The sequence below is a fragment of the Vanellus vanellus genome, assembly GCF_965231255.1.
Source record: "Vanellus vanellus genome assembly, chromosome: 1".
Lineage (NCBI taxonomy): Eukaryota > Metazoa > Chordata > Aves > Charadriiformes > Charadriidae > Vanellus > Vanellus vanellus.
The window spans coordinates 55,496,813-55,513,245 of NC_138905.1; the positions used below are offsets into that span (position 1 = coordinate 55,496,813).

Sequence of the window (16,433 nt, forward strand, 5' to 3'; positions counted from 1 at the left end):
TAGAAAGGCTATGCTTAGAATCATAGAATCATCTAGGTTGGAAGGGACCTTTAAGATCATCGAGTCCAACTGTCAACCTAACACTGCCATAACCACCACTAAACCATGTTCCTAAGCAACACGTCTACCCGTCTTAAATACCTACAGGGATGGTAAATCCACCAATTCCCTGGGCAGCCTGTTCCAATGTTTGACAACTCTTTTGGTGAAGAAATTTTTCCTAATATCTAATCTTAAGTGTCCCCTGGCGCAACTTGAGGCCATTTCCTCTTGTCCTGTCACTTATTACGTGGGAGAAGAAATCAACTCCCACCTCACTATGCTTTTGTACTTTCTTGTGATTGCTGTCTGTGCACATTAGTTCTGGCCAATCTATGAGGAGAATGTTGCAGATACAGGATTATGGAATAGTGAGAGTATGACTGTGCAGTCCAGAGTAACTTGCAAATACTATATGCTATGAATATTACTTCTTGCATAAATTAACAAAATGAAAAATCTCATCATTTCAGTTTTTGGTTTTCTGACTCCTTCCTTTTTCTGATTTATTAGGCAACTTATTTTAAATCATTCAAATGTTCTTCATAATAGAAGAAAAATTTAGTGTTGAGAGCGTCAAGCATATTTTCGTAGCCAGAACTTTGTCAAAAAAAGCTAGTAAAAATCTGCTGTCATAGCAAAATGAAAATCAGAAATTGGAGAAGTGTACAGTTCAAGATGTGGATAGCAGTGCTGAGTTGTTCTGTTACATTCTAGGTGGATGTTAATATAATCTTAAAAGTAATAGTTTTACATTATATCTAGCAAGCACAAGAGGTGGCATGTACAGCCTGTACAAAACACATAATGGAAGTTCATGGAACATTTAATAAAAGTTTTCAGGAAGTGCTAGCATTTTTCATTTTAACCTGTGTGCATTTGGGGGTGTTATTTCAGATTTGTCTATTCAAGAATTTCTTAAACTGTATGGTTTTAAATGGCTAGTTTTAAATTGTGATACTTTGTATTAGGAAGAAATTTTAAATGAAAGTTCATATTTGTTAAGAAAAAAAGAATCTAGGCCTTTTGTACCATAAAGATTATAGGTGAATTTGTAAATTGTAAATAACTAGAAGAACATATTAGTATTTTGTTACTGAAATTTTTATACTTTTTTCCTAGGTGAAAAATCAACTGAAATAATTCATTGGAAACTTTAACTACATTAAAAATACATAGTTTCATTTAGGGGTAACTTTGAGGCAGTCTGTTGATTTGAAAGCTAAGCAAACCCAGAAGTGAATCTTACTGTGTTGTATGGCAGTTCAAATTTTTGCTGTGAAGGTATCCTCTGATTTTTTTCATGTCTGCATTCTATCTGTCTCATACTTACTTCTCTCATCTTCCCCAACGTGGTTTTTTGTAAGTATTCCAAGTTCACTAGTTGAAATGGGACTCTTATGAGACTTCTGTAGGTCAGTATAAGTAACACGTGGGGTTTTTTTCTTCTGTTTGTTGAAGAGGTGGAAGAGGAGAGAAGAAAGGAGAGTGAGGAAGACAAAGAAGAGATGCAAAAAGAAGAGGAGAAACACACAGAGAGAAGTACGTAATGTTAAAACTATTATGCTTCACTGGTGGCACATGTGAGAAACAGAATCATGGAGGTTGGAAGGGACCTTTGGAGATTATCTAGGCCATATGCCCTACTCAAAACCAGGTCAACTAGAGTAGTTTGCTCAGAACCCTGTCCTGACAGGTTTTGAGTGTCTCCACAGATGGAGACTTCACAGCCTTCCAGCGTTGCACTTCCAGTGTTTGACCACCCTCACAGTAAAAAAGTTTTTAAAGTTTGAATGGAATTTCATGTATGTCAATTTGCATCCATTTCTCTCATCGTTGGTACTCACTAAGAGTCTTGTTCTGTCTTTTTCATTCTCCGCTCCTCAGGTAATTTACACACATTATAAAATCTCCTCTAACCGCTTTCTCCAGTTGAATAATGCTAGCTGTCATTTCCTCATAGGACGAATGCTCCAGTCCGTAAAACATCTCAGTGGACCTACAATGAACTCTCTCCAGTATGCTAACATCTTTCTTGTGTTTAGAAGCCCAGAACTGGACACAAGTCTCAAGGTTCAGTCTTGTAGTGCTGATCAGAGGGGAATAATTACCTCCCTTGACCTGCAGGTGATACTCCTCCTCAGGCAGCCAAGGATGTTGTTGGCCTTCTTTGCCAACAGGGCACATTGCTGGCTCATGTTCAACTTGATGTGCATGAAGACCACCAGGGCTTTTTCTGCAAAGCTGTTTTCCAGCCAGTCGTTTCCCAGCCTGTACTAGTACATGGGTTTATTCCTACCCAAGTGTAGGACTTTGCATTTCCTTTTTTTGAACTTCATTAGGTTCCTGTTTGCCTATTTCTCCAGCTTGTCAAGGTGACTCTGAATGGCAGCGTAACCATCTAGTGTAGCAATAATTTCTTCCAGTTTTGTATCATCTGCAAATTGCTGAGGATGCCCTCTATCCCATTATCTAGGTCATTAATGAAGATGTTAGTATTGGTACCAGTATCATCTACTGGTGTATGTTACTAGTGATAAGCTCCAGCTGGACTTTGTGCCACTAATCACAGTTCTTGGAGCCCAACAGTTAAGCCAGTCCATTTATCTAGGCCATATACCATGAGTTTGTCTCTGAGGATGTTTTGGATGTCAAAAGCATTACTAAAGACAAGATGAGCAACATCTGTTGCTCTCCCCTCATCCACCAAGCCAGTCATCTCATCATACAAGGTTATCTGGCTGATAAAGCATGATTTCCCCTTGATAAATCCATTCTGACTATTCCCCATCACCACCTTCTTCATATGTTTAGAGGTGATTTCTAGAATTACTTGCTCTGTCATGTTCCCAGGGATTGAGGTGAGGCTGACCATCCTGTAATTCCCTGCGTCCTTCTTGCCCTTCTTGAAGATTAGAAGAAAGCAGATGTCACTCCTGTCCTCAGGAACCTTATGCTGTTGCCACAGCCTTTCAGAAATGGAGTGGCCTTGCAGTCACCTCAGCCAGCTCCCTCAGCACTTGTGAGTGCATCTCTCTGGCTTGGATGGACTTGTGTGTGTCCAGTTTGTTTAAATGTTAACGCAGTGCTCTACTGACAGCAAGTCTGCCTTTGCTCCAGCCTGTCCCACTGGTCTCAGGGAGCTGGCATTACTGAAGGCAAGTCTTCTCATTAAAGTCTGAGGCAGAGAAGGCATTGAGTGCCTAGGCTTTTTCTGTGTGCTTTGTCACTTGCTTCCCTGCCTCATTCAGCAGGGGGGATGTATTTTCCCTAGTTTTCCTTTTGCTGCTAGTATACTGGTAGAAGCCCTTCTTGTTGCCCTTTGTGTCCCACACCAGATTCAGCTTCAAGTGAGTTTTGGATTTCCTAATCCCGTTCCCACCCGCATAGTGCCTTTACCTTTCTCATAGGTCACCTGTCCCTGGCAGATAGGGGCCTTCACCCCCTGCAGGCACGGAGTCACTTGTTACTAATATATGGTGCTACTGCATGGCCCAGGCTTAGCCAGTTCAGACGTCTCACTGGGCACAGCTCCCAGCCCCATATCTGCTGAGGGCACTGAACAAAATCTGTCATTGTCCTGTACATTTGCAGGCAGAGCGGGAGCTGCTGTTGTGGTGCTTCAGGCCTTTGTCATCATGGGAGTCTCCATTTTCCATCTGGATAAGCTCAGGTTCTGACTATACCTCCTCTGGTACAGCTGGGGGTTGCAGTTTTTATGGCTGCAGGATCTTGGAGTATATCCAGTCAATCTGTTTCTCGCCATTTCTGATGCTGTGCCATCCCTTGACCTCCTCTCATAGCTCCTTTAACTTGGCAACGCCACAGTCCCACTAGTTTGCACCTTCTGTAGCCAAGAAGCTCATCTTCTTCTGCCATAGCCTCAGTCAGAATGGGATGCCCTAGATAATCCCTGCAGCCAAAGACTTTCAAAACCACGTCTTCCCCCAAAACAGCTGTCTGGGTGGAGGCTCTGACATTACTGGGAGAGTTGTTCGGGTGGTTGCTGGAGACCACACACCACATGGCACATCACCACCATTACTGAGTGTAGGGACCATCCCCCTTCTGTGCACCCTGCTGTGAAAGTCCTGTGTTTGTTAGCTGCTCTCTGGGAGCTGCTCTGGGCCCAGAAGTAATAAAGGTCTCTCCCTAGTACCCGCTGAAAGGGTGTTAGAGATAAGCACAAAGCACCCTTTGATCAAGAACAGCTGATGCAGGTCATTAGAAGCTGATAGAGTTTCCTAAAAGTCACAGCCTCCTTCAAATATTCTTTCCACCAGTACTAAGCACTCTGAAGCTCTTCAAAGAGAATCTAACTGCAATAAAATTAGGTGTAGCATCTGCTTCAGAACAAGTTACCTGAACATTAAATGTGTTCTGTTAAATATGTAAGTAGCTCTTGCATGTTACAAACTACTTGTACAGTTGAGTGGCTAAGCTTTTTCTAGAAGGACTGACTGGGAGCAGGAAAGTGTTTTGTGGAAGATCCTAATAACTTATTGTTACTAGTCTGGGAATAGTGTTCTAACTATTCAGATTTATATTTTTTTATTTTATTTCTACAAGCTTTTCTGATGGATGGAAGAAAGCTGGAGATGTGGCTTCTTTTTTTTTTTTTCTTCATTTTCCACTGTTTACTGTCATTCTAGAAAAAAATTGAAAAACTCAGGCATTTATATTGCTTGCAAATATTCAGCATTCTGCAGATGTTTATGAAGAACCCTGTGGCCCTGTAAAACTTACCTAAAAATGAGTACCTACACTTTCAAAAACTTTTAAAAATAACTTAGATTGTCAGGCAGATTTTAAAATACTACCTTTGAATAATTTTTTAGTATAGTAGTGCATTTTAAGTGCAACTCGCAAAAAAAATCAGAAACTGTCAGAAAATCAGATCAGACTGAAACCATCAGAAATTTAACCATCCAAAAATCAAACTATAAGAAATTTGTAAAGTTAGAAATGTAACTCAGAGTGTATGTAATACGAGTAAAGAAAAAATGGCAGTGGAAAGTAACTCTTTCTTATGCTGGTTCAGTCTCCAGTGAATCTTCATTGATCCTGTCTTTCTGTATCATATTCAGGTTTGGGGTGGAGGGGGTGGTGGCTATGGTCTCTGGTGTTCTGATAGTAGTCAGATACCCACAGTATGCTCTGTAGCTTCCCTTCCTGAAATTTACCTGGGAGTGTTGTTTTATGTGTGGATCTCTAGAGGATACAGTGCCAGGAGCTGGAGGTCTCTCTGGTTCTTCTGTGCTTGATCGCTATGATGAAAATTACTTTTATAATATAGTTTGGAGCTGGTTCTTTTGTTAGATTTTTGCTTTCCTTCTTACTCAAGAAGTAAGAAGAATGTTTGAATGTTTTTTCCGTCAAGGATTGGAGGTGCAGGTTAAAACTTCATGGCGGTGGAAAAAAAGTTCATTGCTGACACAGGCAGAATGTGATGAGTTTTATTTGGCTGGAATCCTCAGAAGAGGATTCCTTTTTAGAAGAGGGGTTTGTTTTGCTTCTTAGAAGCCATGTTTAGTTATAGGATGGTGTTGATAGGAGCAGTAAGAACTGGAGGCAAGTTCTGGAGAAGGGAATGCTGGTACTAGAGCCATTTAGCATTTGGGGCAGTGGTTTGGCAAATCACAGCAGAACTCACTAACAGGACAGCGATGTACGGAGACTAAAGGGATTGTTCTGCTCTGATGTCATCAAACATCTTGTTTTTCCAAAGGCATTCTTACTGATTTAGGATGAAAAAAGCTTAAACTGGGGACAAATGAAACTTGATAATAATCACAGCATTCTGCAGATACTTGTTTTTTCAAAGGTTCCTCACAAGCAGTTGTATCTAATTTTTCCAGGTGAAGTGTCAAGGAGAAAGCGTTCCAAATCTGAGGACATGGACAGTGTTCATTCTAAACGTCGGCGGTACATAGGAGAAGATTATGAAGCAGAACTCCAAGTAAAAATTACAGCCAGAAAGGATGTTGACCAGAAGTTACAAAAGGTAGAATGGAGGTGTAGAGCAAAGATGGCAAACACACCTATCACTTGTCTTACCATCTTTGAATTAGCTGTCCTTTCCCACACACTCCCTGCCCCCCCAAATACTTTCTCTTTTTTGTGGTTGAAAATTGGACGTACTTCAAATAACAAAGGTGGCTTAATTCATATTAAGTCCCATATACCCCTGCTTTTAAGAGGAGACCAAATATAACTTGAAAACTATACTGCAAGAGTTATATTTGAAATGTATTAAATATTTAAACTCTTAAGTCTCATTTGACTATAGATGGAGGATTTTAGCAACGGAGGTATTTCAGTGTGGTAAAGCTTTATATGTGGTGCACTTTATTGTGTGCCTAGCTTTAAAGAAAGTGTGTCTCCAAACAGGAGTGCAATCAGCATAGCATTTTGCAGATTTTTATAGAGCTGTCAATTGCCTGATTGCACCATTGGCATGTAAAGAAACCTATGGCCTTGAAGAAAAAAACCTGTGCCCTTCTTCCATTAGTTAGTTAGCTAGTGCATGTTGTAACTTCATTAATGTAGGATGCAGAAAACTGAACCATGTTTGCTTGTTCATTTTGTTTCCTAAGGAAATTTTTTTCACTGCAATAGGTATAGGAGGGAGAAGAAAATTTAATAAGTGTATCAGGTAAACTTTGCAGAAATCCATTTTTAGCTTTTGTAAGAAAAGCAACACAGGACACTTCTGCTAGGAGAAAATGCATCTCAGAAATAAAGATTTGTTGAATGTCTTTAGTTTCTGTTCTTTGAATGCCAGTGTCCATCTCAAGAACAGAAAAGTAAGGGGGAAAATTAATTTGTCTAAACACAGCACTTGAAAATACCTTCTGTTGTTAATGTTCTTTTTCTATGTAATAAGGTTCTATATACTTATACTGAAATTAAATTAATTTCTTAAATTAATGGCAAAGAAGGACCATTTTTATTTGCCAAAATAGATGTAAAACTTTCCTTAGTTGTGCAACCTCATCCTTATTGATGACTATAGATTTATTTGGTTGACATTGTCATTGTTCAGTTTGTAGTGGGATACTTGTTAAGAATTGAGAATATTTTTATAGATGGTCTCCCAAATTCTGGGATAGCATTATTTATTTATTTTTTTTAAATAATTTTGCAGGTTATCCAGAGACTGTTAGAAGAAAAACTTACTGCTTTACAGTGTGCTGTTTTTGACAAGACTCTGGCAGACTTGAAAACCCGAATAGAGAAAGTAGAATGTAACAAGAGGCATAAAACTGTGCTTACTGAGTTACAGGTGAGTGTTTGTGCGTTGAACATACTAGAGTCAAATTTAAAAATAAGTTCCTCAACATCTAGTAGTAAGTCACTTGTAGTTGTCAGTAGGGAAACCATTTTGACTTCACAAATGGAAGGGGGGGGGGGGGGGGGGGGGGGGAGCAACAAATACTAATGTTGCCTTTGAGTTGTAAGATTCTAATTCCCTACTCACCAAAGAGAAAGCAACAAATTAATCATCAAAAAACTCCAAAGCAAATCTTCCCTCTGGCAAACTGCTTCATTAACTGTTAGTAAATCACTTTTCCTCTCTTCTGTTCCATTTAGAAATTTTTCAAATAAATGTTAACTATGAAAATATGTAGTGCCTCTATGAAGCCAGAAATTTGCTTAAAAACAGAAAAGTGCAGGAAGGAGAGGACAATAGCACTGGACTTTGTAGGATGTTCAAACAAGAAAACACCACATGCTACTTATTCATGTTATTTCCACAGAAACTAAATAATTATATTCCAGCAAGGGAACACATAGCTAGTGCTGAATGCTGCATGCTTTCTTGCATTCTTTATAGAAGTTATGTACACAGTGGTGACATGAGGAACATCACAAAAATCAAAGAAGATTTAGTCACAAATCAAGAAGATTAAGTGACAAGACAATTAAAAGCTTATGTCATAACAAATTCAAAAAATGAGGCCATTTTACTTTTAGCACAAAAAAGTATGGAGTTTGTCAGACCCATTTGTACTACATAAATCTTCCCCCTCACCGCCCCAGACATTTTACATTGACTTTTTGTTAAGTGCTATCTAAGACACTTTCAGTATACTTGTTTGTCAGTGTCTTTAGCCATCAAATACAGCGTCATATTAGTAACGTGATATTAGTAACATCATATAAGGTTGTGAATGTGTTGATATTAACATACTTGGAATTTAAGCTTACGTGGTTTTATTATACAAGGTGCTACAAAAGATCTATACATTGTAAAAGATAACAGAAAATGAAATCTAGGTTTAATTAAAGGCAGACTATAATTGTAGCCTGTCATGTTGCTTTGTAAAAATGTGGAAGAGGTGAGGTTTCTAAATGGACCAGCTTCTTGTAGGTAAGAAGTTCTGGAATCATGAAACTCACTGATTTTTTTTTTAAAAACTTCCATTCTTCTAGTGCTAACCTAGTGTTTTCAGGAGTTCGTAAAAAGAATTTAACTCTTCTTTCTGTGCAAGAGAAGAAAAGCAAAAGTACCTGCTTAGAACAAGTGGCACAGCTACTGCCTCAAAATAAGTCAGCCGTCAGAACTGCAACCTAGATAGGGTGAATTAGGATGTTGTAATGCTGAGGTAATTACAGAAGGAAAGGTCACCAAATGGTATATTCAGGGAAACACAAGATGGACAAGATGTAAAAATGGTGCTTAAGAAGATAATGAACCTGACACCTGAACATCAAATAGAGTAGAACAAAGCTGACAGTAAGGTGTGTCTGGGATGTAGTGTACCAGTGAGAGGGAGAAATAGGATATGGGGGAAGAGTAGATAATACGAAAGGCAAAAATGGGTGCATATTTCAATGTGATTGGTACATAAGGCATTAAAAGAGTGAAATGCTTTCAGTTTCTTTCATTGATGGCAAATGTTGCATGAACCTCTGCAAGATGGATTCTGTTGGTGCAGTTGTGAATAGGAAGGAAAATACTTCAAGTTGTCTCTTAAGATATCTTGATTGTGATGCATGTGTGTCTTTCTGCTGCTTTGAAGTAATATAGTTGTACTGTATTTCAAGGAAGAATAATTTCCCCCGAAATGAAAACAGCCTTTGACTTGGTGTCTTAATTATATATTTTTTTGTTTGTATAATTTCTTTGATGGTTCTTGGGGAGGATATTTATGGGTTTGTTTGTTTTCATCTTCTTCCCATTTAGGCTAAAATTGCTAGATTGACAAAGCGGTTTGGAGCAGCCAGGGAGGACTTGAAGAAAAGACAGGAAGTAAGAACTAGATTTGTTATATTTGTTTTTCTGAATTAGGCTAAACCTGGTGTTGAAAAATAAAGAAATTTTATATGCAGAAAGATGTGACCTGGTTGTTCAGTGGTGTCTTGTTTGGTAAAGGCAGTAATATGGAAGAATAGTCTTTTAGCATGTGTTATGTACTTCTGATTTGTACAGAAGGTTCTTTAGGCATTATTAGTGTGAAAGCACCTTAAACTGCGTGTAAGTAAATCTCATTTACTTCAATATGAAGAGTACAGACTAAATAATGAACTGGGATTCACGATTGATTTTGGGGGTTGAGGGAGGAGAGGAGAGGAATGGGCACAAACAATAGTATTCCTCAGTGTCTAGAATGAATATTTTGGATTAATTGCAGTGAAGAAGTGGCAGCTAAAAGTCCATTAACTTTTTTTTTTTTTTTTTTAAGAATGCACCGAATGCCCCTCTGTCTCCAGGGAAAGCAGCAAGTGACACTGGAAACACAAATAATGCAACATATCGGTAAGCAAACCCCATCGCTGTGACCTTGTTTAAATTTACAATAGGACACTGGAGATATCTAATCTAATGGATAATCCCTGTATTTTGTTGTTGTTTGTTTTTTATTAAAGTGCTCTTCCTTTTCCTTCACTGCTCTTCAGTTGTAAAATTTGTTTTTCTTTCACAAGTCATAAATGGGCAGTATTGAATCCATTCATAGGTCAACTGAGATGAGTGCTGTTTCAGTGGTTAAAAATAATGGATAAAAATGGAAGTTTAATTTCAAGGAAGGGAAAATTCTCATGGTGAAAGGCAAACTTTCTGCAAGCAGTTGAAAATTTACAAATAATGCTGCTTTTTTTTTTTTTTTTGTAGGGGAATATCCAAAGTTAATTTGCATGGGGGTCAGAAAATAAACGTGTTTAGGAAATCTCATTTAAGAGAATAGCTGTAATAAAGGTTTTTTCATCACTGTACTGTTCCCAATTATACCTGATGTGGCTTATTGAGAAATGCTAACTGAAACTTCATTCCATAGAAATGCTGGCACAGTGAGGCAGATGCTGGAATCAAAGAGGAATGTAGGAGAGAGCACACCAGCAACTTTTCAAGCCCCTGTGAATGCAGGTAAGAAACTGCCTATGGACTATAAGCATACTTCATAAAAGTTTTATTGCTTTCCATTAAACAAGTAACTAACTGAACAGAGCAAAACTGGGTTTTATGACTTTTTTTCTGACATCAAAAATCTTTTTTTTTTTTTTTGTTTTTTTTTGGCTCTCTACCACATTCCCAGTTTATATTTGTGTAATATGCATACAAGGGAAGAGAAAAAAATGTGTTGATTTGGCAAACTGGAATATGTGGGTAAATTAGATGCTTCAGCAGACTGCTTGCTGGGTATGGCAGCAAAACTTGCTGTCTCTCAGCTGCTGAGTAGTGGAACACATGACTCAGGCCATTTTTGTGTACTTGATTGTGGGGTGCTGATATCTTCCCCTCTACCTAATGGCTATAGAAGTTGAGTAGGGAACTAAAGGAAGTCATGAGCCCCATTTCTTAAGGGAATCAAGTTGAAAAATTGAATTCCTAGATCAGAGTTTTATAGGGAGCATAGAATCAAAACTACCATTAATGATATTCATTGTAGTCACACCATGCTTCTTTTAAAAGTAGTTTACCTAATATTGAATGCTGAATCTTTTCCACAGAATCATCTCATAGTAGGCATATACAGGCTTTCTGTAGTGTATTGTGCTCCTGATCTTTAGGTTTAATCCTGAAATTTTGTTACATAAAAGCAAGTATCTTCTCTGACACATTAATCCTGGGTTTCAGTAGAACCTTCTGGATACAAGTTCCTACCTATATAAAGCAAGTTAGTCATAACTGCCTTAGTTTTTCTTTTCTTGTGTTTTCTGAAGTACCAGTTGTTCTACCATTTCTGTATTGTGTTTAACTTGCTACATTTCATGTGTTTTCAGCAGTTAAGTCTTGGATGTATCCTAATTTTTTGCAGTTTCTATATAGTTCTTTCAAACAGAAATACAGTATTGACTGTATCTTCATATCTTCAACTAGGCTATTGAATATCAGAGTGTACAACAGAAGAAGAGTACCTATAGCCTTTCTTTGAAAAAAAATTAATCATATACCACATTTTTCATACAATCATAGCATGGTTTGGGCTGGAAGGGACCTTTAAAGATCATCTAGTCCAACCCCCCTGCTGTGGGTCAGGATCTTTCACTAGATCAAGTTACTCAAAGCCCTGTCCAGCCTGACTATGAACACTTGCAATGATAGGGCATTCACAATTTCTCCAGACAACTTGTTCCACTGAGTCACTGCCCTCATCATAAAATCATTTCCATTTGTTGTGTTGGAGTGAAACTTCCCACTTGGTTCAAATACTTAATTTTTTGTTGGGGTTTGTTTGTTTGTTTGTGTTTGTGTAGTGTCAGCTTCCAGTCTTGCTGCTCCTGCAACAATTGTCACCGGACATCCTAAGCCTCAGACTGCAGTGACCGTCACCAGCTCTTTGACAACAACAGTTCTTCCTGCAGCTAACACAGCTACAGTTGTAGGCACTAACCAAGTGCCCAGCGGCAGCACTCAGTCAGTGTCTGTCTCATTGCAGTCTTTGCCTGTAATCTTGCATGTACCTGTTGCAGTGTCATCCCAGCCTCAGCTCCTGCAAGGCCACACAGGGACTCTGGTAACTAACCAACAGTCGGGCAGCGTTGAATTTATATCTGTACAAAGCTCATCTACAGTTGGTAGCCTTACCAAAACTACAGTGTCTTTGGCATCAGCTAACCCAACTAAACCAAATAACAGCCCATCTGTGCCCAGTCCTGGTATTCAAAGGAACTCTCCAGCCAGTGCCGCATCAATAGGCACAACATTGGCAGTTCAGGCTGTTTCTGCTGCACATCCTGTTGCCCAGGCCACAAGGACTTCTTTGCCCACAGTGGGTACTTCAGGACTTTATAATGCTACCAGCAGTCGAGCTCCCCTACAGATGAAGATTCCCCTCTCTGCATTTAGTAGTACAGTTCCTATTGAACCACCCACCATTGCAGCGCCCAGAGTTGGTAAGTTATGCTTGAATGTTGACACTGGGAAAGGAAAATAGTTGTCAAGGGGAAACACAAAACTCCACTCCTAGGGGAATTTGTATATTAGTGTATTTTATTGAGACGTTCCTTCTTGGTTGCCTTTCTGTTGAAATTGTCAAGATCAAAATAATCTCTTGTTGTAGATGTGTTTCAGCCATTGTTGAAAATTGTCTCTCCTTAGAAGGAGCCAGCAGTGTGGCTCTGTAAGCTTTGTTTTATTTAGAACTTGATTTATATCATTCCTAGCATGAAATGAGAAACTCCTGTTCTACTACTAACAACTTGGTACGTTATTTTTAATACAGCCTCTCAAAATAATCTGGCTGCCTTTCTAAGCAAAGACATACTGAAAGGAAAGTACAATCATTAAGTTAATTTTCACAACACTTAAAAGTAAACAAAATGGGGGGGGGGGGGGAAACACAACTGAATACTAACCTAGTTCCAAAGTACATTTATAGGTTTTAATACGAAGTCTCTGAACACAACAAATGTTCAAATACGGTATCTAGATTAGTTATTTTGAAATACTTTCTCTCCATCTTTGGCCATGCCGTGATGATTTTCTGCACTTCTGATTTTATGTACCTTGAAATTTTTTTTCTAAGAGGTCCTCAAGATTTCTAAGTGAGTTGGAATTATAGCAAGTTTCTCATTGGCACAATATAATGCTAAAATGAACTCAGGCAGAGCTTGACATCAGAACTAGTTTTATTTCGTTTTCCCAACTTTAAGTTACCTATGTTAAAATATATCTTCCATAGAGTTGAACAGTTACATGTTTTGTATTGACTTCTAGCTCTAAAGCTGATATAATGAGTTGATAAAAAGATCAAAAGATCATAAAAGATCAGGCACGGTGACCAAAGGAAGAGCCTATGTGTCCAAAAATCTCTCATTTTCTGCACTTCACATAACCTTAGTGTATACCCTAGTAGTTTTCTCACCAGAATAAAAACACTGCTTTGGGCCAGCACAGTTGCTAAGAAGCTGTGGTTAAAATGAAAAGGAATGAGAAAGAAGAAATTTAAGATTTACAACAAATACTCAAGCAACTTCTGCTTAAGTTGCTAGTGTAGGTAGATGTTTGGCTGAGATAATAAAGATACTCAGTCTCCCTGCACAGATCATCTCAGTTATGTATTTTAACTATCTGTTTAACCATCCTTTGTTCAGTCAAATTTTTCTACAAAAATGTTGAGTAATGGTAATTTTTTTCAGTTTAATATCTTGTTAGTTTACATACAAAGGGAGGAGAGGTTGGAGTTATGCTTTGTCCCCAGATAAGTGAAGGAATTGTTAATAAAATATTTTGAATACGCTGTCAGACTTTCAAGGAAGGGAACATGTACTGCTTCTAGTCTGGAAAGTGCTATTTTGCTTTTCTGTACCTTCTGTTCCCTCAGTAATCAAGCTTGAATATTTATAATTGAAAATTAGGGCTAAAAATGTTAAATGTGCCACATGCTGAATGTTTAGTATCAAACAATTTTGAATATTGCCTCCAAATTTGTGTAATGGGTAGCAGTATTTAGTACTGATTAGATACTGCAAATGAACAATTTTTTGACCCTTCAGAAAACCAGACAAGCAGGCCACCAACTGATACTTCGGCAAACAAGCGAACTGCTGAGGGAACAACACAGGTAGGTTGTTGATTATGTTCCTGTATACAATTTTAAAGTTACAATCCACAGGAGAAAAGTTCTTTACCTTTTGCTCATAACGAAATGATTGTAGTATCTTTTTTGTGCCATCCTTTCTAGTTTCTGTCCATTTGTATTTTTCTTCTTCTTCTGATCCAGTGTATTACTTGGAGCGTGAGCTTCTGATAATCTTTTCAGAAGTTTTCTGATGGGTTTTATGTAAATAGATGAGTTAGTAATTCAGGTGCACACTAAAAACTTGTCTGATACAGCAGAGCTAACATACAAAAGAAAACCCTGCCCAGTTTTCATCTGAAGGGCTTGAACTTAAAGCTACAAATATTTTGTAAAATTGTTGCAGTGCTCTCATTTCCACACTAATCCAGAAGTTAATAAGAATTGGGGTTCTAATACTTCATCGCCATATGTCATAGAGGAAAAAAAAAGGAAAATAAACTGTCTTCAGGAACAACTACTTCATGATAAACTTGCAGTACTTCTGGATTCCTCATCTAAGATTTGTTGACATCTCTTTGTAATTTAAAGGTTGACATTAAGCTATTTAAAACTATTCATAATTAATTTTATTATTTCTGCATACAGATATTTCACAAAGCACCTCATAGTTACATTGCTGTTAACTGGAAGTTGTATTCTTAAGGAGTATAAAATTAACTTCTAGCCAAAATTCCCACATTTAGTAGCATTTCAAGGTACAGTTAAATCTGAATTGGGTTTCAAAGCAAGAAGAAAATATACTGGACAAGATTCTTATTTTCACCTGTCACAGAAATAGTCTGGCAAAGATAACCAGTATTATAAGAGCATAAACTGTGCTTCACTCTACCTTTTTATTCAGGCTTTTCATAAAGAATGGTTGTTTGGAACTTCATTTTTCAAAGATACCTGTGGATTATAGCTATTAAAACATTTGTCAGTACTTGATATGTAGAAAATTCAGTACCAGAATGGATGACAGATACACGGTTTTAACACTTAATTTTCAGTATAAGCTGTATATTTTGGCATTTTTCTTCAGTAGAGCCTGAAACCCGGAAAAGATGTTGGAAAAACGGATTGTGTGATAGTGGTATTTAACAGTGGAAGGTGAGCAAGGAGGGAAGAAGTAAGACACATGATGCTTTCCGGTTTTCAGTCTTCTGTTATAGTGTATGTTTCTAGGTTTGCTTTCAGCCAAATCAGTTAAAGCATGTGTAATGCCATGGTTAATAAAGAAGAACCTGATGCATTTTAATTGGCTAGTGAGGTATGGAATTGACATGCCATATCATTTGAAAAATCCAGTTAATGCCACCTGCTTTTTGTTATGTAAAATCCAAAATATTATGTATTACTCCGCACTTCACAGCTCTCAGAACAAAAAGTAGTTCGCTGTGTGCCGTATACCTGTGGCATATTTGATGGTACAACTTTGATCAATTGTTTCGAAAAGCAGTTGAAACAGGAAGAGACTTCATCAGAAAATAAAGAAGCGGTAGAAGCACAGACGAATTTTAACTTCCCCGAGGATGTCCTCTTTGGTTTGGAGGAAGAGGAAGAGGATGCTAAGAGCATCAAAAACACCCACAAGCAGACTGGCTGGGCAGCTAACCTATTAAAACAATGGCTGGCCAAAAATGGCAAGGATCCTAGCTTTGAATTGGTCCCAGTAAGTGAACTCAATGATATCTTGAGAGAGTTTTATTACACAGTAAGGAATCATGATGGAAATACCTACAGTGTGGCAAGCTACAAGTCAATGCGTGCTGGCTTAAACCGGCATCTCAAAATGCCACCTTATAATCGTCAGATTTGCTTAATGAAGGACAAAGAGTTTGCTAGTGCAAACATGGTATTTGTGAGCGTGCTGAAGATGCTGCGCATGCAGGGGAAGGATGAGACTCACCACCATCCTCCTATAGCCGCCGAGGACTTGCGTAAAATTAAACAATCTGGCGTGCTGGGATTGCACAGTCCACTGGCACTCGTCAACAAGGTGTGGTTTGATTTGCAGTTGCATTTTGCCAAACGAGGGAGGGAAATTTTAAGAGATCTGGCTCCAGATGCTTTTGTTGTTGAGAAGGACAAGAACGGGCGTCGATATGCTATGTTTAGGTATCCTGGCAAAGGAAAAAATGGAGAAGATCCTCATAAAATGGGTAAAATGTATGACATGCCAGGGGACCCAAACTGTCCTGTTTTTTCCTTGGAGCTTTATTTGTCTAAGTTGCCTCCAGAGCCCCCTGCCTTTTACCTGCATCCTTTAAAGCTAACGTCAGAGCAAATGCAAGAACAGCCTGTCTGGTACAAAAGAGAACCGATGGGTGTGAACTACTTAGGTACCATGATGCCCAGGATAAGTGTGGCAGCCAGGCTGTCTCAACG

General features: G+C 38.4%; 1 protein-coding gene across 3 annotated transcripts in view; it reads left to right on the top strand.

Moving 5' to 3' along the window:
- ATF7IP (activating transcription factor 7 interacting protein) overlaps positions 1 to 16,433 on the top strand; it is an 84,887-nt gene that overhangs the window by 40,162 nt on the left and 28,292 nt on the right. For 2 of the 3 annotated variants that reach the window (XM_082499374.1, XM_082499376.1), the window contains exons 3-10: positions 1,497 to 1,581; positions 5,898 to 6,043; positions 7,187 to 7,324; positions 9,230 to 9,295; positions 9,729 to 9,802; positions 10,320 to 10,408; positions 11,740 to 12,378; positions 13,981 to 14,048. In XM_082499374.1, the coding sequence (XP_082355500.1) occupies positions 1,497 to 1,581; positions 5,898 to 6,043; positions 7,187 to 7,324; positions 9,230 to 9,295; positions 9,729 to 9,802; positions 10,320 to 10,408; positions 11,740 to 12,378; positions 13,981 to 14,048 (1,305 nt within the window). The remainder of the gene's footprint in view (positions 1 to 1,496; positions 1,582 to 5,897; positions 6,044 to 7,186; positions 7,325 to 9,229; positions 9,296 to 9,728; positions 9,803 to 10,319; positions 10,409 to 11,739; positions 12,379 to 13,980; positions 14,049 to 16,433) is intronic. The other variant, XM_082499375.1, reaches the window with a different exon arrangement.